Source organism: Schistocerca americana, chromosome 1 (genome assembly GCF_021461395.2).
Source record: "Schistocerca americana isolate TAMUIC-IGC-003095 chromosome 1, iqSchAmer2.1, whole genome shotgun sequence".
Lineage (NCBI taxonomy): Eukaryota > Metazoa > Arthropoda > Insecta > Orthoptera > Acrididae > Schistocerca > Schistocerca americana.
This window is the reverse complement of record NC_060119.1, coordinates 795603976-795628555: the sequence shown is the minus strand read 5'-3', so window position 1 is coordinate 795628555 and position 24580 is coordinate 795603976. Positions and strand designations below refer to the sequence as shown.

At 40.9% G+C, this 24580-nt stretch overlaps 1 protein-coding gene across 2 annotated transcripts in view; it reads left to right on the top strand.

Moving 5' to 3' along the window:
• The first annotated feature begins 20285 nt into the window (after nucleotides 1–20285).
• The window catches only part of LOC124612538 (cytosolic carboxypeptidase-like protein 5), a 174620-nt gene continuing 170325 nt past the window's right edge, over nucleotides 20286–24580 (top strand). For both annotated transcript variants that reach the window (XM_047140811.1, XM_047140819.1), the window contains exons 1-2: nucleotides 20286–20606; nucleotides 20738–20874. In XM_047140811.1, coding sequence (XP_046996767.1) covers nucleotides 20784–20874 — 91 coding nt within the window. In that variant the 5' untranslated portion in view covers nucleotides 20286–20606; nucleotides 20738–20783. The remainder of the gene's footprint in view (nucleotides 20607–20737; nucleotides 20875–24580) is intronic.

Genomic DNA, 24580 nt, shown 5'->3' with positions numbered 1-24580 from the left:
GTTCATTGCCAAATGACGTTCAATTGAGACCGTGATTGTAAGATGGGCAGCTTTTGTGATAAAGTGGAAATTTGAGAAAATTGTGTATGGAGGTGCGTTTGCACTGTACTGTTATTCGCCTCCATGTAAATAGTTCGGTTGAGTGCTTCTGCACATTTCGGACCTTTATTTAGTTGAGAGAAGATCGGTTGTAATGTGTGCATGTGGCATGTAGAAGACACATTTGCTGTTCTCTAGACATGGGAAAGACCCTAGTTGGCTTGCTAATTATAGGGATGATTTGTAATTTGTTAGATGAGCGAGATCGGTATTCACGGATGGAGATATAATTTCTTATGTGTTTGTTTCTAGTTACTCAGTGATATAGAGCATGTTCGACCTATATATATGCAAAGAGTGTTTATGGATTGATTTTTTTCTCCATGTGCTGTTTAAGGGTTGTGAGCATCAGAGATGAAATATGGTTTGACGATTTAGTAGTTGTTTTGGTGGTTACTGCATTCAGAACCATAATAGTCAAGCTCATGTCCTCGGTGGAAATGCAGTGTAATTGAGAGAGAGTGTTTAAGTATTTGACGATATGTATGGCGATTGGCTATGTTTAGTTGCCGGTGCAGTATAGTGATGAGTGTAAAATAGTTGTTTGCTGCTGAAAGCCAAGTGTGCAGAAAGAAACAAAAGGCAGACCGTGCTGCCACGATCAGATGCATGAGTAATTAGATAAGAGCAAATGATAATGCTTGATTGATGTTCTGTGTTTGGATACAGGAGTCTCTAAACGGCGGCGCAAACGAATGCGTATGTTGAAAGCATGAAATGTAATGCGTGATGTAAAGAGTGCCGTATTAGAAAATCGAGGACGAGCGAATTCGCGTTTTCCTTGTTGTTCTATCGATTGTGATGATGGTAGCAGTACACATGCGCACATCGGTGATGTCTTCCCAAGCATTATGTCCGCTGGTCAGGTTTTCATAATCACAGATAGCACTTGCCTTGTGTGCAGGATAAGACATATTTGGCTTATGTTGTATAATGACTAGAGAAGATCAGTGTGTATGCTATAGTGAGGGACATATAGATTCTACACATAGATAAAGGCGCGAGATTTTTTATGTGGAAAATTATGGGCTCTACAGATAGTGATATTTGACCACGAATGACAACAGTCAAGAGCAGAAATTACGTGTAAATCGGCCGCTGACAGAGTGTTGCAGCAATGGTAATAATATTTAATTGTAGTTGGAAGTGGTAAATATGGTCGTGGCTTACAATATTCTTGTGAGTGTGGTATGTATTTGATGATCTGTATACAAGCTTGCAGGTTTAACTGTCATTGGGATTTAGCGATCTGTGTAAAAATAATTTAACTGCTGAAAGTCCGATAAAGAAAAGGTGACTCGTGTTTCGATAGAGGCGGCAAGTAGTAAGGAAATCAAGAAATATGTACGAGGGCAGTTCAATAAGTAATGCAACACATTTTTTTCTGAAACAGGGGTTGTTTTATTCAGCATTGAAATACACCAGGTTATTCCCCAATCTTTTAGCTACACAACACTATTTTTCAACGTAATCTCCATTTAATGCTACGGCCTTACGCCACCTTGAAATGAGGGCCTGTATGCCTGCACGGTACCATTCCACTGGTCGATGTCGGAGCCAACGTCGTACTGCATCAATAACTTCTTCATCATCCGCGTAGTGCCTCCCACGGATTGCGTCCTTCATTGGGCCAAACATATGGAAATCCGACGTTGCGAGATCGGGGCTGTAGGGTGCATGAGGAAGAACAGTCCACTGAAGTTTTGTGAGCTCCTCTCGGGTGCGAAGACTTGTGTGAGATCTTGCGTTGTCATGAAGTAGGAGAAGTTCGTTCAGATTTTTGTGCCTACGAACACGCTGAAGTCGTTTCTTCAATTTCTGAAGAGTAGCACAATACACTTCAGAGTTGATCGTTTGACCATGGGGAAGGACATCGAACAGAATAACCCCTTCAGCGTCCCAGAAGACTGTAACAATGACTTTACCGGCTGAGGGTATGGCTTTAAACTTTTTCTTGGTAGGGGAGTGGGTGTGGCGCCACTCCATTGATTGCCGTTTTGTTTCAGGTTCGAAGTGATGAACGCATGTTTCATCGCCTGTAACAATCTTTGACAAGAAATTGTCACCCTCAGCCACATGACGAGCAAGCAATTCTGCACAGATGGTTCTCCTTTGCTCTTTATGGTGTTCGGTTAGACAACGAGGGACCCAGCGGGAACAAACCTTTGAATATCCCAGCTGGTGAACAATTGTGACAGCACTACCAACAGAGATGTCAAGTTGAGCACTGAGTTGTTTGATGGTGATCCATCGATCATCTCGAACGAGTGTGTTCGCACGCTCCGCCATTGCAGGAGTCACAGCTGTGCATGGCCGGCCCGCACGCGGGAGATCAGACAGTCTTGCTTGACCTTGCGGCGATGATGAGACACGCTTTGCCCAACGACTCACCGTGCTTTTGTCCACTGCCAGATCACCGTAGACATTCTGCAAGCGCCTATGAATATCTGAGATGCCCTGGTTTTCCGCCAAAAGAAACTCGATCACTGCCCGTTGTTTGCAACGCACATCCGTTACAGACGCCATTTTAACAGCTCCGTACAGCGCTGCCACCTGTCGGAAGTCAATGAAACTATACGAGACGAAGCGGGAATGTTTGAAAATATTCCACAAGAAATTTCCGGTTTTTTCAACCAAAATTGGCTGAGAAAAAAAAGTGTTGCATTACTTATTGAACTGCCCTCGTATGTTAGAGAAGCAATTAACAAATCCAGCAATAAAATCAAATCAGTGTGGAATGTTAGAAGGGAGACACGAAAAGTAACCACTGGGGTAGGTTGTATTACTGTTAAAGAGAATGAGACCATCTTAATCAACAGTACACAGGTAGCCAATGTATTTAACAATCACTTCTTAAGTGTAGGAGAGAAAATTGGTGAGAATAGTTCAAAAGAAACAGCCAGGCAGTACATGGAAGAGTCAGTTTTGAAAAATTTTAGTCCAATTAAGTTTCATCTAACAACCTCTTGTGAAATAAAGAAAATTATTAAAAATTTGGAAAATAAATGCTCTGTTGGAGTAGATGACATCTCTAACAAGTTATTAAAACAATGTGGAGCAATTACAGCTGATGTTTTGAGTCACATCACTGACTCAGGATATTTTTCCAGACAGGTTAAAATATGCCATTGTCAGGCCTCTCTACAAAAAGGAGGAAACCACAGATGTCAATAATTACCAGCCAGTATCCTTGCTTACAGCATTTTCAAAAATCTTTGAGAAAGTAATGTACTGAAGAGTGGTTTGCCATCCCAACAGTAATGGGATACTTAGTCAATCACAGTTCGGATTTCAGAAATGCTGTTCCACTGAGACAGCAATATACCATTTCACTGTCCACATAATAGAGTCTTTAAATAGTAAAATGTCACCAGTAGGAATATTCTGTGACTTATCCAAAGCATTTGACTGTGTGAACCATGATATTATGTTAGAGAAATTACAATTCTATGGTATAAATGGAACAGCATATGAGTGGTTTAAGTCATATCTACAGAACAGGAAGCAAAAAGTCTCTTTACATGCTTCAAGTGACTCAAAGTAGTTTGCCACTTCATCTAACTGGGGTGAAATTACATTAGGTGTTCCACAAGATTCGATCATGGGTCCCCTTCCGTTCTTGATATATGTGAATGACCCCCTTTCTTATGTGAAGCAAGATGCTGAACTGACAATGATTGTTGTTGATACAAGCATAATTATTAATCTAGTAAAAGAAAGTCCGATAGAAAATGACACAAATAAGGTCTTTGGAAAGGTTATTAATTGGTTTGCTCCAAACTTTGAAAAAACACAGTATATCCAATTTTCTGCTGCAAAAAGTAAATTCCTTCAATAAACATAATACATGAAAAGAAGTCAGTAACCAGGGTAGATCATACTAAGTTTTTGGGTGTACATGAAGATGAGAATCTTAGTTGGAAAATTCATATTTTGGATCTCCTAAACCGACTAGTTTCAGAAACTTTTGCAATCAGAATAATTGCCAATTTTGAGGATGAATAAATTAGTAAGCTAACATACTTTGCATACTTCCACTCTGTGATGTCATATGGAATAATATTCTGGGGCAACTCAACACTTAGGCAAAAGGTATTCACTGCTCAAAAGAAAGTAGTTGGAATAATGTGTTGGTTTCATAGTCGCACATCTTGTAGGCATCTGTTTAAAAGGTTAGGAATTCTTATGATTGCTTCAAGTACATTTACTCAGTAATGAAATTTTTTCTCAACAGCATGGACCAGTTTAAAATCAACAGCAACATTCTTCATTAAAATACCAGAAAAAGGAAAGACCTATACTATCCTTTATTTAACCTATCTTTGGCACAGAAGGGGGCAAAATATGCTGCTATAAAACTTTTTGATAAATTACCAGATGATATAAAATGTCTGACAGACAGCAGTATAGTTTCAAAATCAGATTGATATCATACCTCGTTGACAACTCCTTCTATCTATAGCTGAATTCTTGAATATGAGTAAATAAATCTGGAGATATAATATATGCATTTTGTGCCATTTAAGGGAATGGGATATAATAGAAATATTTATTTATAACACTAAAATGTAAACAAAAAAAGGAAAAACACTTGTTTCCTGTGCACATTTCTTGTGCATTTGACATGTTCCACATCATAACAGTTTTTCCATGATATTGATCAATGGAACATGTAACTAACTAACTATAATTCAGTGCGTAAATTCGATAAGAGTGAATGAGGATGCTAGATTGATTGATTGACATGGTTTGTGGTGGGATATATGAGCATTAAGATAGGGCTGAACCCCCAGACAGGAAAAAGCTGTCTTTGGTCGATCCACTGGCGCTACTTCTATTTGATAATATCCACTCATTGTGAAGAAATACGTACTTACACTGAGCCAAGCTGTCTAGAATCACTGTTATGTCTGATATCGGAAATGCATCAGTAAATAATAAATGTCGTGTGACTAGGGTCTCCCATTGGGGAGACCATTCTCCGGGTGCAAGTCTTTCGATTTGACGCCACTTCGGCGACTTGTGCGTCGATGAGGATGAAATGATGATGGTTAGGACAACACAACACTCAGTCCCTGAGTGGAGAAAATCTCCGACCCAGCCGGGTATCGAACCCGGGCCCTTAGGATTGACATTCTGTCGCACTGACCACTCAGCTACCGGGGGCAGACAGTGCATCAGTGATCGTTTGTGCATTGCATAATCTGTAATCACAGCAAAATTATTATTTTTTAGTGCCTTCTGGTGTTCTGGGACCAAAATTACGTGTTACCCCCAGGGACTATCGTTATACTCAGTAATACCGTCAGCTAGCTGCTGGTCGAGAAATTCTTCCATTATCGGTTGCATACACTTCAGGACTCAATCTGGTTCTTCTAAACTGTAGCATCATTCCCTGTTGGTATTCTGTGTTGCCTGAGTGGTTTTTCTGAACAGTGAGTGACCTTACCAGGTAGGACATCGAAAAAGTGCAAAGAAGGGCAGCCAGTTTCGTGTTATAACACAATAGGGTGTAGACTAGATTAGATTAATACTACTTCCATGGATCATGAATACGATCTTTCGTAAAGATGTGGAATGAGTCAAATTTTCCAATACATGACATAATTAGGTTAATTTAACAACATAATTAAGTTAATATAACAACTTTTTTATTTCTTTTATAATTTCATTTCCTTTTTTTAAATTTACTTCTAAATATTCCTCTATGGAGTAGAAGGAGTTGTCACTCAGAAATTCTTTTAATTTCTTCTTAAATATTTGTTGGTTGTCTGTCAGACTTTTAATACTATTTGGTAAGTGACCAAAGTCCTTAGTGGCAGTATAATTCATCCCTTTCTGTGCCAAAGTTAGATTTAATCTTGAATAGTGAAGATCATCCTTTCTCCTAGTATTGTAGTTATGCACACTGCTATTAGTTTTGAATTGGGTTTGGTTGTTAATAACAAATTTCATAAGAGAGTATATATACTGAGAAGCTGCTGTGAATATCCCTAGATCCTTAAATAAATGTCTGCAGGATGATCTTGGGTGGACTCCAGCTATTATTCTGATTACACGCCTTTGTGCAATAAATACTTTATTCTTCAGTGATGAATTACCCCAAAATATGATGCCATATGCAAGCAATGAGTGAAAATAGGCGTAGTAAGCTAATTTACTAAGATGTTTATCACCAAAATTTGCAATGACCCTTATTGCATAAGTAGCTGAACTCAAACGTTTCAGCAGATCATCAATGTGTTTCTTCCAATTTAATCTCTCATCAATAGTCACACCTAAAAATTTTTAATACTCTACCTTAGCTATATGCTTCTGATTAAGGTCTATATTTATTAATGGCGTCATACCATTTACTGTACGGAACTGTATGTACTGTGTCTTATCAAAATTCAGTGGGAGTCTGTTTACAAGGAACCACTTAGTAATTTTCTGAAATGGATTATTGACAATTTCATCAGTTAATTCTTGTTTGTCAGGTGTGATTACTATACTTGTATCATCAGCAAAGAGAACTAACTTTGCCTCTTCATGAATATAGAATGGCAAGTCATTAATATATATTAAAAACAACAAAGGACCCAAGACCGACCCTTGTGGAATCCCATTCTTGATAGTTCCCCAATTTGAGGAATGTGCTGATCTTTGCATATTTGAGAACTGCTTATTTCAACTTTCTGCACTCTTCCAGTTAGGTACGAATTAAACCATTTATGCACTGTCCCACTCATGCCACAATACTTGAGCTTGTCTAGCAGAATTTCATGATTTACACAATCAAAAGCCTTTGAGAGATCACAAAAAATCCCAATGGGTGGTGTTCGGTTATTCAGATCATTCAAAATTTGATTGGTGAAAGCATATATGGCATTTTCTGTTAAAAACCTTTCTGGAAACCAAACTGACATTTTGTTAGTACTTCATTTTTTCAGATATGTGAAGCTACTCTTGAATACATTACTTTCTCAAAAATTTTGGATAAAGCTGTTAGAAGGGAGATTGGACGGTAATTGGTGACATCAGATCTATCCCCTTTTTTTATGCAAAGGTATAACAATAGCATTTTTCAGTCTATCTACCCCTGTTCCAGAGAGCTATTACACAGGTGGCTGAGAATCTTACTTATCTGTTGAGAACAAGCTATTAGTATTTTTCTGGAAATGGCATCAATTCCATGTGAGTTTTTGCTTTTAAGCAAGTTTATTATTTTCCTAATTTCAGAGGGAGAAGTGGGTGAGATTTCAATTGTATCAAATTGCATAGGTATGGCCTCTTCCATTAACAGCCTAACATCTTCTAATGAACACCTGGATCCTACTATATCCACAAGATTTAGAAAATGATTATTAAAAATATTTTCAACTTCTGACTTTTTGTTCGTAAAGTTTTCATTCAATTTGATGGTAATACTGTCTTCCTGTGCTCTTGGTTGACCTGTTTCTCTTTTAATAGTATTCCAAATTGTTTTCATTTTATTATCAGAGTTGCTGATTTCAGACATTATACACGTACTTCTGGATATTTAACAACTTTTCCTAATATAGTACAATAGTTTTTACAATGTTTGATAGTTTCTGGGTCACTACTCTTTCTTGCAGTCAGATACATTTCCCTTTTCCGGTTACAAGATATTTTTATACCCTTAGTAAGCCATGGTTTGTTACATGGTTTCTTACGAGTATGTTTAACTATTTTCTTGGGGAAGCAGTTTTCAGATGCATTTACAAAAGTGTCATGAAATAAATTATATTTTAAATTGGCATCTGGTTCATGGTACACCCCATCCCAGTCTAATTGCTGTAGGCTTTCCCTGAAATTTGCAATTGTTAAATCGTTGACTGAAAGTACTACTTTGGAGGACTGTTTAGTACTGCTGAATGGAGCTATGTCATATATTTTAACTAGCTGTGCACCATGATCAGAAAGACCATTCTCAACAAGCTGAGCATTTATCTGGTTAAACTTATCTTGGTCTATAAAGAAGTTATCTATCAGTGAGCTGCTATCCTTTACCACCCGAGTAGGAAAATCAATAACGGGTGTCAAATTGAAAGAACTGAGTAATTCTTCAAGGTCATTTTTCCTATTACCCTCTTTCAGAGAATCTACATTGAAGTCCCCACAAATAATAATTTGCTTCCCCATGTCTGACAGATAGCACAACAAGGAGTCCAAATTTTTCAGAAATAGATGAAAATTTCCCGATGGGGACCTATATACAGTTACAATTATAAATGTGCCTTTATTTAATTTAAGCTCACAGGCACATGCTTCTATATGTTTCTCTACACAAAACTTTTTTTTCTATACTTTTTGCACAATGATAACTTTTGACATATATGGCAACTCCTCCTTTCTCCATATTTTCTCTAATTACATGTGCAGAGAGCTTATATCACTTACATTTACCTTATCCATATCAGTAACAATGTGATGCTCAGACAGGCATAGTATATCTATTTCATCCTCAGCTTCTAAATCTTCTAAACAAACCAGAAGCTCATCTATTTTATTCTTTAAACTCCCAATATTTTGATGAAATATACTTACATTATTTTTAATTATACTTTTGTGAGAACCTTTCCTTATTCTAACATTTGCAGTACTCTCCTGTCTGAGTTTTTCATTGTGCTTAGGCCTAGTTCCTATACCAGTGGTCACATGGTGTTCAGAGAGGCAGATTATGTCAACTGGGTTGGGTGACTTTAATTCATCAATGCAATTACATAGGACTGAGATATAACTTGGTGGAGATAAAATTTCTGGTGATTGATGAAAATTTATAATTGACAGTTGTGATTGGTGATCCAATGTGCTAGAATTGTGCTGTTTATTTTCTTTCCTAAACTGAAGGTTTGTTTCAATCCTGACCTCTCGTAGAACTTGACATCTTTCTGTCTCACCTATCCTAAAAAAGGTGCTGCTCCAATTCCTGTAACCACTGGTATTTTACCATTCATGGCAGTGCCTCCCCCCCTTAAATTTCCTGATATTACCCCAGCCAGTTTACCCTTCCCTTTCCTGTTGAGATGTAGGCCGTGCTGGTATAGTCCCACCTACTGAGAGTATCAACAGGAACCACACCAATGAGCCCCCGCACCCAACCCAAGCAGCCGTTCCAACTCCAAGTTAACTCTCCCAACAGAAGAGTTCAAATGAGGCCAGTCATGGTGGCTCAGGACAGATACAAATTCAACATTGGTGTCGCAATCTTTACCAGGTCACACTCTATACTGTACCCAGGATCTCTGTTGATACTGTTCCTTGGCCCTCCCACAATAACCACGGTGTCTTTCCTGGTAAATCATTTACAGAGTGAACCTAAATCCTCTGTCACCTGATCCAGACTAGCACTTGGTTTGAAAAAATTTGTGACCTGATATTCTGGTCCTAATTCCTCCTGCAGAAGTTGGCCTACATCTCTGGCATGAGAACTGCCTAACAACAAAACTTTCTTCCTTTTCGATGACTTTCCTACATTCTTTTTCAGTTTCCTATTGAAAGTTTGTCGTGTCCTGTCTACACCTACCTCTGTTTGAGGCTCATCAGTTTCTAACTGAAGCAACAGCTCAAACTTATTTTTGACATTCACCACAAAACTGTCAGACTTAGTTCTAGGCCTGTTCCTTCTGTTACCTGTTGCCACTTCCCACCTCTCTTTGCCCTTCTCCCTCCTTAACCTGTACAGATCTTCCCGAGCCTGATCTAGCTCAGCCTGAGGGGCAGCAATTTTCCCCTCCTGTTCCACTATCTTCCTATCTCTGTTGCAAATCCTACATAACCACGGATGAGCCTGAGCCACTTTCCCGACACCCACGCCACTGCAGTCCTCCCAATGAAAAAAACTACTGCATCCATCACACCAAACCCCGGAACTAACAATTCTACGTCAAGTCAGGCACTTCTCACTCATGGCAAAAATAATACTTTAGCTAGAATAAATCAATTAAATTAGCGAGAATCAAAAAAGACGTTACAAGAATTAAGCCTATTCACAACTGTATATAAGCAAGTTTCTGATTTAAAATTCCGCTGATTTTCTGAGATCTGTGTTAAAACAATTAAGGTATACGCTATTTATTATATATTTCACTCGATGGAATGAAAAAAAAGGACAAGTAAACGAGATATTGTAAGTTTGATTCCCCAAAAACGTTACGAGAATTAGGCCTATAAACAAATGTATATAAGCAAATTTCTGATATAAAGTTACGCTGTTTTTTTTTAAATCTGTATTAAAACAATGAAGTTATACGCTAATTACGGTAGTTTACTTTTTTGTTACCGAGAAACTAGTCAAATTACCGTGAAACAAGAAACAAACAGGTTTACAAAATTTATGCCTAAACGCGACTTCGCGAAGTTACGATCTTTTCGTGTTTTCTGAAAAAATACGCAAAGAAAAGTGAAACCTTTAACGGCAAGGCTAAACGATACACTAATGCACGTATTTAATTTGTTGTCGGTGTTAAACTAAATTATATTCCTGTCTAAATCACTTAACTTTCTGGAAATAGTTTCTGGCGTCACTTACTCGGCGGCCATCTTGGAAGCCCAAGGTCTAGAATCTCTGTTATGTCTGATATCGGAAATGCATCAGTAAATAATAAATGTCGTGTGACTAGGGTCTCCCATCGGGTAGACCGTTCGCCGAGTGCAAGTCTTTCGATTTGACACCACTTCGGCGACTTGCGCGTCGATGAGGATGAAATGATGATGATTAGGACAACACAACACTCAGTCATGTTAAAACGCAATAGGGGTGAGAGTGTCACTGATATGATACGTGAGTTGGCGTCGCAGTCACTGGAACAAAGGCGGTTTTCTTTTGCGGCGAGATCTATTTGCGAAATTTCAATCACCAACTTTCTCTTCCGAATGCGAAAATATTTTGTTGACACCCACCTATGTGGGGAGAAATGCTCATGTAATAAAATAAGAGAAATCAGAGCTCGAACGGAAAGATTTAGGTGTTCTTTTTTCCCACGTGCCATTCGAGAGTGGAATAGTAGAGAAGTAGTATCAAAATGGTTCAATGAACTCCCTGCCAGGCACTTAAACTAAAGTGTGAATTGCAGAGTAACGATCTTCCGCCACTGGAATTTGCATATGAACTCTCGCACAATCCACTACATTGAACACATGTGATCCCGCTAGCAAATTGTTAAACTCCTGTAAATTCGGAACCGGGTATTTATCTGGTATTGTCCTTGCGTTTAGTGCCCGGAAATCGCAAGGTCTCCACGTTCTATCTTTCTTGGGAACTAAATGCAACGGCGAAACCCACGGGCTGTCAGACGGACGGATCATGTTTTCCTACAAAAAATTCTCAAATTCTTATTTTGCTATTACTATGCGGTCAGGTGGTAATTTCCGTGGCCCTGCAGACGCTGGTGGACCTGGTGTGGTTTTGATGAAATGTTGCGTATTATGTTTCAAGTCTTTTTTGTCGTATTATGGTGTAACAATCTCGGGAAAGTGTTGAAACAGTTGCGTAAACTCATTTGTGACGAATGCTTCTCCCACCTGTTTCATGGGATAATGTGCCTGGGTGCCCCTTGTACTGCAACCGGAAGTGTTGTCGATTAGACAGCCATTGCTGACATCAGGCAGCAAGCTGAAATTCGCGAGGAAGTCTACTCCTATTATTGGTTCTACTACATCAGTTACAATGAACTGCCACTGATATCTCTTCCCCAGTCCGAAATCTAACGGCAGAGTTATTTCACTAAACGTCTTAATCACCGAGATGTTTGCTGCGGAAAACTGTAAAGGGCATGGGCCTCACACGAACATGTAACATCTTGTGCAGGTATAAGGAAGCATCCGACCATGTGTCTATGAGGAACTTGCACCGCGAAAGTTTGTCGGCCACAAAGAGTCCGTGCGAGAATGAATTGTTTTGTTTTGTTGACGTCAATGTGGGCTCGGGCTGTTGCTCCTAGCTGGTGATTGAGAAAACGTTTTCCGTCGTCTCTGAATTTTTTTCTCTTTATCGTCAACTTCTGTTTGCACATGCTGCACTGTTAACGTTTCTACTTGGCATGACAGTTGCTGTACTGCATTTGACAACTGCTGAAACTCGTCCTGTATATCTGTATGGAACTTCCGCTGTGTTGCTGCGGTCATCTCTGTTGACGCTGTGCAATTATGCTCTGTGATTGGAGGCAGCGGAAGTGAAATTGTTTCCTGTACTCGGTCAGCCATCTCTGCCAGCTTATCTAAATTCGATTCCATGCGTGAATGTGCGATGGCTTGCACTGATACAGGTAGGCGACTTGTCCACAGCACTCACAGCATTGACTCTGGCATTTTCGTGTCCGCTGCGAGGCTTCTCGGGCGTCGGAGATATTACGAAGGTGTCTTGTCTCCCATCTCTTCATGATGCAATAAATGTAGAATTTGTTGCTCAACCGACTTGGAAACCTGTTGTATTAACAGTGACTTCAGGTTTTCAGATGGTGGGCTGTCAATTATATCTTTCACCATCTTCTGGTCCTACTGGCTTACCACATAGGCGAACTTTGTTTTCCCGTTTGTTATTCCACTATACACAAAATTGGCATCTGCCTGTACAAACCAAATTTGTGGGTTCTGTGGCAAAAACGGCGGTAAACGTAGAGCCACCCGCGAGATTAAACCTGTGTCTCGACACGGATGCATTTTCAATTGGAATTGCTTGAACTCCACTGCTTTCGTCTTCCTGCCGTCCAATTTCTGTACGTGATCGAGTCCCTTCCATTCTTGTGATCACTTTTTCTTGAGAGCTAATTTTTGTGTTCGTAATATCGGAGTCACCACTGAAGTTACTAATATAATATATTGCTCAAACAACACAGAACTTCTTGAGAGTGTTACTTGGCTTTTGTTGTTTGACTGCATCCACAAAACAAAATCAAATTAGCAATCACATAAAAACTCACAAAATAATTCCAGAAAACAACACGAAGTAGTCAGATACAAAAACTAAGAATAATCAAGGAACCAACGGGGGTCCGTGTGCAGTCATACTCCGCAGCGTTGAACGTTTCTGCTTTAAGCGCGACTACTCGAAATCACTGTCGTTCGCCACAGCCTCACTTCATCCTGCCAAAACTATCAAGGCAGACCAGAACCATGAAATCTCTGTCCACATCACTGATGCATAGTATACTTCTGTGTACAAAATAGTGTTACTTATCCAGTTCTCCGTTAATTTCAAAGAATCTACAACATATAATAAATGTCCGCTTTGGTGGCCGAGCGGTTCTAGGCGCTTCAGTCTGGAACCGCGCGACCTCTACGGTCGCAGGTTCGAATCCTGCCTCGGCCATGGATGTGCGTGATTTCCTTAGGTTAGTTAGGTTTAAGTAGTTCTAAGTTCTAGGGGACTGATGACCTCAGATGTTAAGTCCCATAGTGCTCAGAGCCATTTGAACCATATAATAAATCTTTAGGTAGTCCATATCCATGCTGACACAGATCAACTTCCCTGAACCTTGTGGTATCGTATCACACAAACTGATTTTTAGTGCTTGTATCTGCAGTTCATTGGGTACCAACTTCATGATTAGTGAATATTGCGACATTGTAATACTCGTAGCTGTTGCCCCTAGTGGAAACAATGCCCCACCAAGTTCAATTGTACGTTGCAAGAAGGTAATTTTTTCTTGATGTTTAGTAAGAAAGTCGAGTCCCAGGACTTCGCTATACCCCTCGCCAACACATGGCAATATTTCTACATGCTCTCGAAAACACTCATTTCCCACGTTAAAGCTGAACAGCGTTGTCCCCAATAACTTCGTGTCATTATGACCCACTCCACGTAACCTGTACTGTGACGAGCTTAGTTTCTTTCTGCCCAAAACATCCAGCCTGATTACGGACACGTGAGCCCCTGTGTTCACCAGAAATTTGTGTTTCGTAACATTTACTTTACCTAGCAAGCAACACTCCGTCTCTCATCTCTCCATACACTTCTTCAGTCTCGTTTTCTACTGGGAATCCCGTCTAGTGGATGAAGCATCCCAGTTTCCGTTTCACCATCGATTATTAGTACGTTGCTTGTCCTACACTTTCTTGTGAAAATTATGGGCTCCTGACATGACCTGTTTGTCCTCATTTAAAACACTTCACTTCAGAAGAAATAGCATTTCGATCACTCTGTCTTCGTGTAGAAATATCAATCTCCTCCAATTGCGTAGCAATCCTAATGACAGCATATACACTACTGGCCATTAAAATTGCTACACCACGAAGATGACGTGCTACAGACGCGAAATTTAACCGACAGGAAGAAGATGCTGTGATATGCAAATGATTAACTTTTCAGAGCATTCAGTCAAGGTTGGCGCCGATGGCGACACCTACAACGTGCTGACATGAGGAAAGATTCCAACCGATTTCTCATACACAAACAGCAGTTGACCGGCGTTGCCTGGTGAAACGTTGTTCTGATGCCTCGTGTGAGGAGGAGATATGCGTACCATCACGTTTCCGACTTTGATAAAGGTCGGATTATAGCCTATCGCAATTGCGGTTTATCGTATCGCGACATTGCTGCTCGCGTTGGTCGAGACCCAAAGACTGTAAGCAGAATATGGAATCGGTGGGTTCAGGAGGGTAATACGGAACGACGTGCTGGATCCCAACGGCCTCGTATCACTAGCAGTCGAAATGAACGGCATCTTATCCGCATGACTGTACCGCTACAGCCACGTCTCGATCCCTGAGTCAACAGATGCGGACGCTTGCAAGACAACAGCCATCTGCACGAACAGTTCGACGACGTTTGCAGCAGCATGGACTATCAGCTCGGAGATCATGGCTGCGGTTACCCTTGACGCTGCATCACAGACAGGAGCGCCTGCGATGGTGTACTCAACGACGAACCTGGGTGCACGAATGGCAAAACGTCATTTTTCTTGATGAATCCAGGTTCTGTTTACAGCATCATGATGGTCGCAACCGTGTTTGGCGACATCGCGGTGAACGCACATTGGAAGCGTGTATTCGTCATCGCCATACTGGCGTATCACCCGGTGTGATGGTATGGGGTGCCATTGGTTACACGTTTCGGTCACCTCTGTTCGCATTGACGGCACTTTGAACAGTGGGCGTTACATTTCACATGTGTTACGACCCGTGGCTCTACTCTACATTCGATCCCTGAAAAACCCTACATTTCACAGTATAATGCAGGACCGCATGTTACAGATCTCCAGATCTCTCACCAATTGAAAACGTCTGGTCAATGGTGGCCGAGCAACTGGCTCGTCACAATACGCCAGTCACTACTCTTGATGAACTGTGGTATCGCGTTGAAGCTGCATGGGCAGCTGTACCTGTACACACCATCCAAGCTCTGTTTGACTCAATGCCCAGGCGTATCAAGGCTGTTATTATGGCCAGAGGTGGTTGTTCTGGGTACTGATTTCTCAGGATCTATGCACCCAAATTGCGTGAAAATGTAATCATATGTCAGTTCTAGTATAATATATTTGTCCAGTGAATACCCGTTTATCATATGCATTTCTTTTTGGTGTAGCAATTTTAATGGCCAGTAGTGTAAGTCACTTGGGTTCTCCATTCTGACCCTTCTTGAAATATCAGCAGATATACCTCTTATAAACACGTCCAGAGCTCTTTTCTCTACCTCATGCAGGATCACGGTATATTGGGCTCTGCATTCTGCGTAAGTTCATAGAATTACGAGTTCAGTTTCCTAATCCTGTCAGAGAAGGATTCCACTAATCCGCCGTATTTCTGCGATAGTGCAATGAGTTTTTCCCTAAAGAATCTCGCGCTGTTCTGCTTCCGATAGCGCTGTACTGGACCGTTAGCCAGTTCATCAAATGTCTGGGCCTTACTGAGGGGCGCGCGGGGTAGCTGCGCAGTCTAAGGGGCGCCTTGGCGTGGTCCGTGCGGCTCCCCCCGTCGGAGGTTCGAGTCCTCCCTTGGGCATGGGTGTGTGTGTTGTCCATAGCGTAAGTTAGTTTAAGTTAGATTAAGTAGTGTGTAGGCTTAGGGACTGATGACCTCAGCATTTTGGTCCCATAATACCTTACCACAAATTTCCAATTTCTTTCTGAGGGTCTAGCTGTACATATTGCACGTTTTCGTGTCACCCACTGACCTTAATCTACACACATTCAAGGATATTTTTTCCGACCATTTTCCTCCCTCCCCCCTCCCTACTTTGGCAGCAGCCTTTACGTCACTAATAACAATAGATACATCCTCGGTTGCTTTTACGGAAAATGGCACTATGATGTTAGCTGCTGTGATGAAATGGCCAGGTACACTCAACACAGTTTTATTTCCCCCTGAATCAAGGAGTCCTTGGGTCCCAATGGCTTCCACATTGCTCTATTCTCCTATGCAATGCTTCATTGCCTTGCCACTATCGTGTTGCAGTTTCTAAAAACATGGCTATTTGCCCCTTGAAAGTTACCACCATTTCATTCAGAGACGCTGCTCATGTGTCTGGCATTGGTGTAAATTCCATCTGCCAACACCAGAAAAGAAGGAAACTACAAATACAACAGGCAAAAGAAAAAAAATGAATTTAATTATACTCAATCTTTACGTCATATCGTACCTTAATGAGATTCCGCACGCTGTTGTGCTTTGTGACCAAGCCTTCTATACATACTACAGGTAGCTGATACAGCTTAAATATGTGGGAAAGTCATGCCCAGATAAATTACAGTGTGGACACCTCACTGGCTGTAAGTAAAGTTCTCTGGTGTTCCCATGGAACTGAGTCAAATCTCCAGGTTCCTGTGATTTAACAAACGACACTTTTGATGTAATGTTAAGCTTCCTATAGCTCAACACGGCAATAAGAAAATATAGACAAGAAAGCAAACAAATATCAATCACTCACCACATTGCATAGTTGCGAACTTCAATTTGTAGCTGTTGACCTCACGTTGAAGCTGCATAGATGGTTGATTGTTGTTGTCCTAGATGTGTGGCTGTAATACCAGGTATAGATGTCTGTACCACTGCTAAACATTTGTTGACATCAGGTATGGGAATCCAGTCCAAGAATATTAAAGTCGTCAGGAGAGAGCCAGGCAGGATGTGATGGTGAGGTTCCAGCTACACTCAAGAGCCCCAAGAAAACATAACTGACAACAAGACATTTATGAGGCAGTGCTACAGGATTGTCTTCAAAACACCACATCACAGTCAGGCCTCAGCAGCAGCAGAAGGCCAGAATGTATTCGACTAGCAGTTTCGCCAGTGTAGTGGTGTTGTCACGGACCAGTCATTGACACTCGGACGCCGGCGGCCTCTAGCTCTATGTAACGGTCTCCAAAGTGCTCTCGCTAACCCCGAAAATTTGCACTCAGGATTGACGTCTCCAGGTCCACATAAAGTACTCGCTGGCTTGCAGGGGTTGACTCACAGCTCCTGTTTAAGAGACAGGAGCGAGCAGCATTGGTGTCTGCCGCAGGAGTGGAATGAGCAGCAGAAGTGGCCCTCCCTCTCGAAGGCGGGTGACAGACAGTGTCCAGGTCATCTGGGTCAAGCCGCCAGCAGATCTTCAGAGTGGTGACGGCCTCTGCACCTCATCAGCATTGCCTCAGAAGTTGGCAGTACAGCAGTCAGCAGCAGCATCCTTCCAGTGGGACTCGTGATTCCGTAGGCAATCAAAGACAGCTAGGCAGGCCGAGGGTCGACCTCCATAGCCTCCTCTCTCACTGGATAGCTGCAACTGACACAGGGGCTGAGATATGCACTGGGCAGTTGGCAGTCAGCACTCAGCAGTCAGACATTTGTAAAGAAGGGGGAAGTGGTTATGTTGGCGCTTCCTGTGGGCTCTCTGGTGGTGGGGATGGCAATGACATCATGTGTTCTGGTTTTCCCTCAGTGTTAGCTCTTCTAGTGACTCAAACCACACACACACACACACACACACACACACACACACAAACTTCTGACTTTCATAACTTCATCTTCCAGATAAATCTTTTCTGCTGGTTTGGCAGCTGAATATTTTCTGTTGTGTTGTACCTAACCTTGCTTACGGCTCTCTGCTTTGTCACTAGCATAACTGTATCTTTTGGCTTCCAAGATGTCATTATGCTTCATTTGCAGACTTGGGCACTTGGTTGTTCTCCGGTGCTGCAGTAGTTTTCTAGCTTTCGTGTGTGCAGCAACTTGTTCAGCATTTCCCCCTAGCTGGCAGTCTACTGGTCATTGACAAAGATGGTTCAGCTTTCAGGGGCTGCCAAGGTAGAACTTCGACGAATTTTTAGTGTCTGCCGAGGATACTATCCTGGGGCATAACAAAATGAATGACACAACCAACTCATAAACATAGGGCCTAATACATGTGCTGTTTGTGTAATTTCGAGCATAATATGTATTGTGTACTGCCATCTCAGACACAGAATTGCCCAAATCCTATTCTTACTTTCATTGAACCTGCCGATCCATGATAGTCACGCTGGTGCTTGGGAAGAAGTAAGTCAACCACAATGAACAATAAGAAGTTGTGAAAGGGAAAAGAAGCGACAAAAGCAAAGAGGGCTGCAGAAAGTCAGTGCTCAAGTAGTGTAAGAATGAGATACTGTATTCAGTATAAAATATAATCAGAAGGAGGTCACGCCAAATTCTTATTCAAACAATGAAGAAACACTGATAGGTGTGAAAGTGTCTCTGTTACAGTCAGACCAACAAAATACGAATCCAATGGACAAGACTAATCTAAGAAGGGAAGAAATGTAATGGTTCAAACACCAACTGTCAGGACTGCAGCCCAGAAACTGAAACCAGGCCTCAATCCACCGTTCAATGCCCTGAGAACTCTGCAGCGTCAGCAGACAGGGCTTCTGCAGCCGATGCTTGTGCATGAGGGATGCCATGCAGACTCCTGCCGCGTGATCGACCGACATGCTGATTATGCCACACCAGGCCATTGACCCCACTCCAGACTTTTCTGTGCGGTGTCGATACAGGGGGCCTTCCTCAACTGTCAGGCCTTGAAAAGCGGATTTAAATCACCAGGACTAGCATGTCAGCAAGTCGTCACAGCTAGGCCATCCAATGACACATGGCTCATGTCGGTTATCATTGCTTCTATGACACTGTCTCTACTGGGGCGCGAACCAACGACTGCTGCCCTAATGTCCACCCCGAGGCACAGGAACGTCACCCCACTGCTATACCGCCACCCTGCAGCCGCCAGCCGCCATCTGCCAGTATGATGCGATAGTTCGGCCACCGCTACCAACGGCAGACGCCTGCATCGCCACGCTCGTACTTGAGTGCTGGGGCCTGAGGATCATCTCCCGTCATGTGCAGCCTGTCTACTTCAGATGTGCTGAACCACGTCAGTTTGTGTTCATCAGTTACGTGTCCCGTCATCTAATGGCTGCCTTCTTCTTCCACTCCATCGTCAACCTCCAGCAGAGAACCACTCGCCCACTCCTACCCTGGAGTAAACCTTATTACAAGACTGTAGTCGACTAATACATCATAGCGATATACTTCGGTCAAGGAGGAGGAGGAGATTAGTGTTTAACGTCCCGTCGACAACGAGGTCATTAGAGACGGAGCCCAAGCTCGGGTTAGGGAAGGACGGCGAAGGAAATCGGCCGTGCCCTTTCAAAGGAACCATCCCGGCATTTGCCTGAAAGGATTTAGGGAAATCACGGAAAACCTAAATCAGGATGGCCGGAGACGGGATTGAACCGTCGTCCTCCCGAATGCGAGTCCAGTGTGATAACTACTGCGCCACCTCACTCGGTGCTTCGGTCAAGGAATTACAGAACTAAAAATAAATAAATGAATACAATCGAACGTCAGGGGATTTCCCATTTGTTCCTGTAACTTCGAGGGCAAAAAGTTAACGGTAATGACACAGCGGTAAAGTAGTAGATGTCTTTAATTTCATACTGACATGGAAAATGCAGAGAATTGCTTTCTCTCATGCGACATATCGCAATTTAAAAAAAAGAAAGATATTGTAAACGGGGTGTATGCTATTAATTGTATGTAAATCTGATACTGTATTTCGTAGTAAACTTTAATGAGTTTGGAGTCTATTAAGGCAGTAAATAGAGCAGTAAGTTTCATCCTCAAATTAAGTGTATGTATTTAATTTTTAAGAAGCTATCATTTTCTCTGGTCACAGCGAGTATTACAATTGCAGTAGTAAATAATCGTAATTCGATACTATCGCAAATCGCTCTATAACAGAAAACAACTACATGGAATATGGCGTGTTATGTTTTGATTGTATAGGATAGGATGGGATTGGGTATGGTCCGTGGGCTTGTGTATCGAAATTTTGATACTATTTATTTTAAAAAGGAATACATGGTGGCTACAGAAATAAATCGTCAAAAGTAACCGATTGTGTGTATTCGTGTTTTGTTTTTTGTGGTGAAATTCTGAAAGCTGTTATGAGTGACTAGCCAATACGTTAGCATTGTGATCACTTGCTGGAATAATGTATTGTTTACTTGTATGATGGTGACACCTCCTGAAGGAAAAGAAACCTTGTTTTATGTGTAAGATTTTCACTTAGCTGAATGCACTTTGTTGCGCTTGAGTTGTTTATCTACATTTCCCTCGTATTTGATAGCGAAAATGTTTAAATTCTTTACTTAATTAAACGTTATCGTTTTTCTCTCTTTTACAGAAATGAAGCAAGATCCACGTTTAAGCTTACTGTTTAACCATATGCCATGGACGTCGAATGTGGAGGATTTACATTTTTATCGAATTTCGACTCCGGAAATCTTGCTCGTGTTGAGTTAGTACCACAGAAGTTCCATGGTGCGCAGTTTCGCTTTATTGTATTAATATTCCAAGTTCTCCGTTTGTATCAGTTGTCTATGGTTATTGGAAATTTACCATACTGTACTGATTGCTGACACTCATAAATACAGAAATAGCAACACACATATAGAGTAGGCCGCTCTGTTCTTTTTGTGTGTATGTTGCAAAAGCATTAAAGAAATGGTATGAGCTTTGATAAAGTGCTGTGTATATAATAATTTCTCAACTCAAGATGCCACATCAAGAAAGTGATCTTTCATTTGTGAAATCCAGAGACGTTTGAAGCTACTTCTTGCCCCATCATATGTTATTTTATCCATACACAATCCTTATAATAATATTTGAAAAGTAGCAAACCAAAGTGGCATATTTAATAGTGTGTAGTGGTTATCTCTCCTGAAATCTTGGTTGGTGTGCTAAGTGATCTGGTGGCCAAAATCTATATTCGTTGTTCCCAGCATTCACTCACAGCTTCAATAGCTTTGTACATAATTATCCATAGATTCAAACCTTATTTTGCAAGTGGCTCACATAATTGTAATTTACAACAGTATCTGTTCTTTCCAAGATTTGCTTCAGGTTTAATACTGTTTTCTTTGTAATTAACTAAATCACCAGGCACATTGATGAACATATTATGTATTAGATCTGTTTGTTGCATGTTACATACACATTCAATTATGAAACATACCAGGGGAAGGAGCATAACATATCTCAGACGTAGGCAGAAGTATTAGAAAGTTGTATAGAAGAGCACATAAACTTCTCATAGTTTCCTTTAGTTATGATGATAGTTTAGTGAGAAAATAGAATTTACTATTGGAAAGTTAGCCACAGGTTTTCCTTCATATTTCATTACTTCCAGACTGTCATTGTGTACATTATCAGCTGTTTTTCTACTTCCTGTCATTAATTATGAAAAACACAAAAGAAATTGTCAAATATTTGTGCAGGTTTCTCTCTGTTGCCTGTTGTACTTTGCTATCTGGCATGCCAACTTTGGTATCTGCCCAATGTCACTTTGTTTTCTTCACGCTCTTTGTTTTCAGTTGTCTCTTGGTTCGCACACTGGACTCTCTTTTGGGAGGTTCATATCTTCCCCACCATAATCCATATTACGTTTTCCATGATTTTCCTAAATTGCACCCTGTCAATGCTGGGAAGGTTCCTTTGAAAGGTAAGGACCAATTTTCTCCTCCATCCTTGACCTTGTGCTCCGTTTCTAGTTACCTCCTTGCCGGCAGGCAGTTAAACCCTAATCTTCCTTTCTTTTTTTCAGTTTCTATCTTATAAAATTTCCATTTCCTTCTTCCATCTTACAGGATACAGTCCCAAATATTTTAGTTTAGCATACTCAAGAATTTTTCTGTTATTATAGGCATATGCTTATAACTCTTGTCCTTTAAAAATTGCCTTATTCTTTGTGAAGGTTTCTTTTTGTTTGCCTTCTTTATAAATGAAACATATTTTGCCATCTTCATTAATACATTTGTGAAGTAGGCTTAATTGCCTGTTTTGGCTGTCTGGATATTCTTTGTATTTTGAGGTGTTGAAGCTATTGTTTATTTCAACCTTAGTTCTACAAGCTTTTTGTTCATAGATAAATTATCATAGTCTACATATCTGACTTCCTGTGTGATGAGCCTCTTTCATTTTTGCTTTTTATCTGTTTCTACTTTGTACTTTAAGAGTCCATTATCACTTGCAATTCAAATGTGGTTTAGGACCTTTGCATCCTGTGTGATTTTTGTATTATTTGCTGGATGTAGTCAGTTTTATTTTTGTGAACATACTTTTGGAGTAAAAGTGACCGCTCGCAGAATCATTGACACACACACACACACACACACACACACACACACACACACCAAAATTTCTACTCAACGCTTCTGCCTTCCAGTGAGTGGTCTCCTTTACTCCAGGTATATTCATTCTACCAGAACTTTCGTACTATAACAGTTTTATTTTTAATTACATTCAGTTCCTGCAAATTCAATTTTCTCTTTGCTTTTCTTAGGAAGTGTGTGTTAGGACAACTATGTCCTCCTTTGCAAATTTTACAGTCTGACCTTTTTTTAAAATCACAGGGAGACTGAACTGTTGCCAACTCCCAGCACTAGCGGTAGAAATACGTAAAACAAAAAACAATGTGCCAAGTTTTCAGGAAATTGTCCCTTCTCTAGGTAGGAAATCTAGGGTCTGAATGAACAGATTCCCTTCCCCACTCTTCATCTCATCTGACAAATCCCTCATTCTGCTCAGAAGAAAGAATACATTGTTCTGAAAGCTAGGCGTATTAGTCTCTTAAGCATTTCTCTTGGTAGTCATGGAGACTGCAGATTCTAGATTTAAGCCCTGACGATCCTTCATACATCTTTGTGCTCTTAACTACTTTGTCAATAGAATTTTCTATTTTAGCAGTAGTACTAGTACAACCACCTGTCATTTTGACCATCAGAGTCAAGGTTTCTCACTAAAGAATCTCTGTAGTCATTATCATCTTTTAATCGAATTGTCTTGTCATTTATACGTCTGTAATTTGCTATAGATCTCCCACGTATTCATCAGAATGTGAACATGTTGATGCCTATACTCGAATTTAATGCAGTATTTTTGTTTAATTTTAAAACACACTTTACTAGTGTGTCTGACTTCGTTTTAATATGATGACAATATTTTTAATTTCACCTGAATTTCCTCCCTGTTCTGTTGTGCAGTGTTCAGTCCTGCCAGAACCTGAAGAGTTTAGTGAGATACATGGATAATGCCAAGCACAGCTGTTTTTACGTTAGGCCCAAGTGCATCTAAATCTCCGACTGGGATCTGGATTGTGTGCCAGTCAAGTGCCTCAAATTCATATTGTCATTTTACTGTCAGTCTTTGTCTGGTTAGAAATGCATTTAGACCATAGGGTTACAGACTTCCACACCACCGTCTGCTGTGTGGCTTAGTGAGCAGACTATCCATATTTATTCTGCACAAAATTATCCATCAAAATAATTACCGTAAAAGACACTGACAGATTCATTATTGTCATGACAAATCATCAGTTAAAAAGAGTCGACCGAAGCGTCCGATCCCACCCGTCGGCTTTGACCCATGACGTAAGGCTGTTGTGGTTTGTGACGTCACAACGGCACGGAATTTAGTTTGTGAGAGTGGCGTGTTTGTAGGTGTCGTTTTGATGCGATCGGTGGTGCTCTCTGGTGGTGTGTTAGGTGATGTTTTTGGTTTAGTTTGCGAGTGTGGCGTCGTTTGTGAATTTTGGTAAATTGCTTTTTTATGTCTTTGGTAGGTGTGTATATGACTGACAGGGTCAACAGTTTTCGGTTGTCGGCTATGATGGGGGACAGTGCGTTGTCTCTAATAAAATTTCTTCAACTATTCGGATTTTTGGAGGCTTACTTAAAGTTCCGGCATCTCGGACCAGGGACGGCTGTATGTGGAGATGTCGTAAGGATAACAGGTCAAGGGAAGTGTTTGACCCCAATGTGTGGCTGTGAATGTTGGCATCTGAAGATGTTTTTGAGCTATATAGGTCAAGGGAAGTGTTCGATCCCAATTTATGGGATCGGGAGCTGCTGTTGAGCTATATAGGTCAAGGGAAGTGTTCGATTCCAGATGATATTGTGTTTAGTGGTATTTGGGGAGTTTTGTGACGTAGGTTTTTTTCGTCGTTTTGCGTGGTTTTGTATGGGGGTGG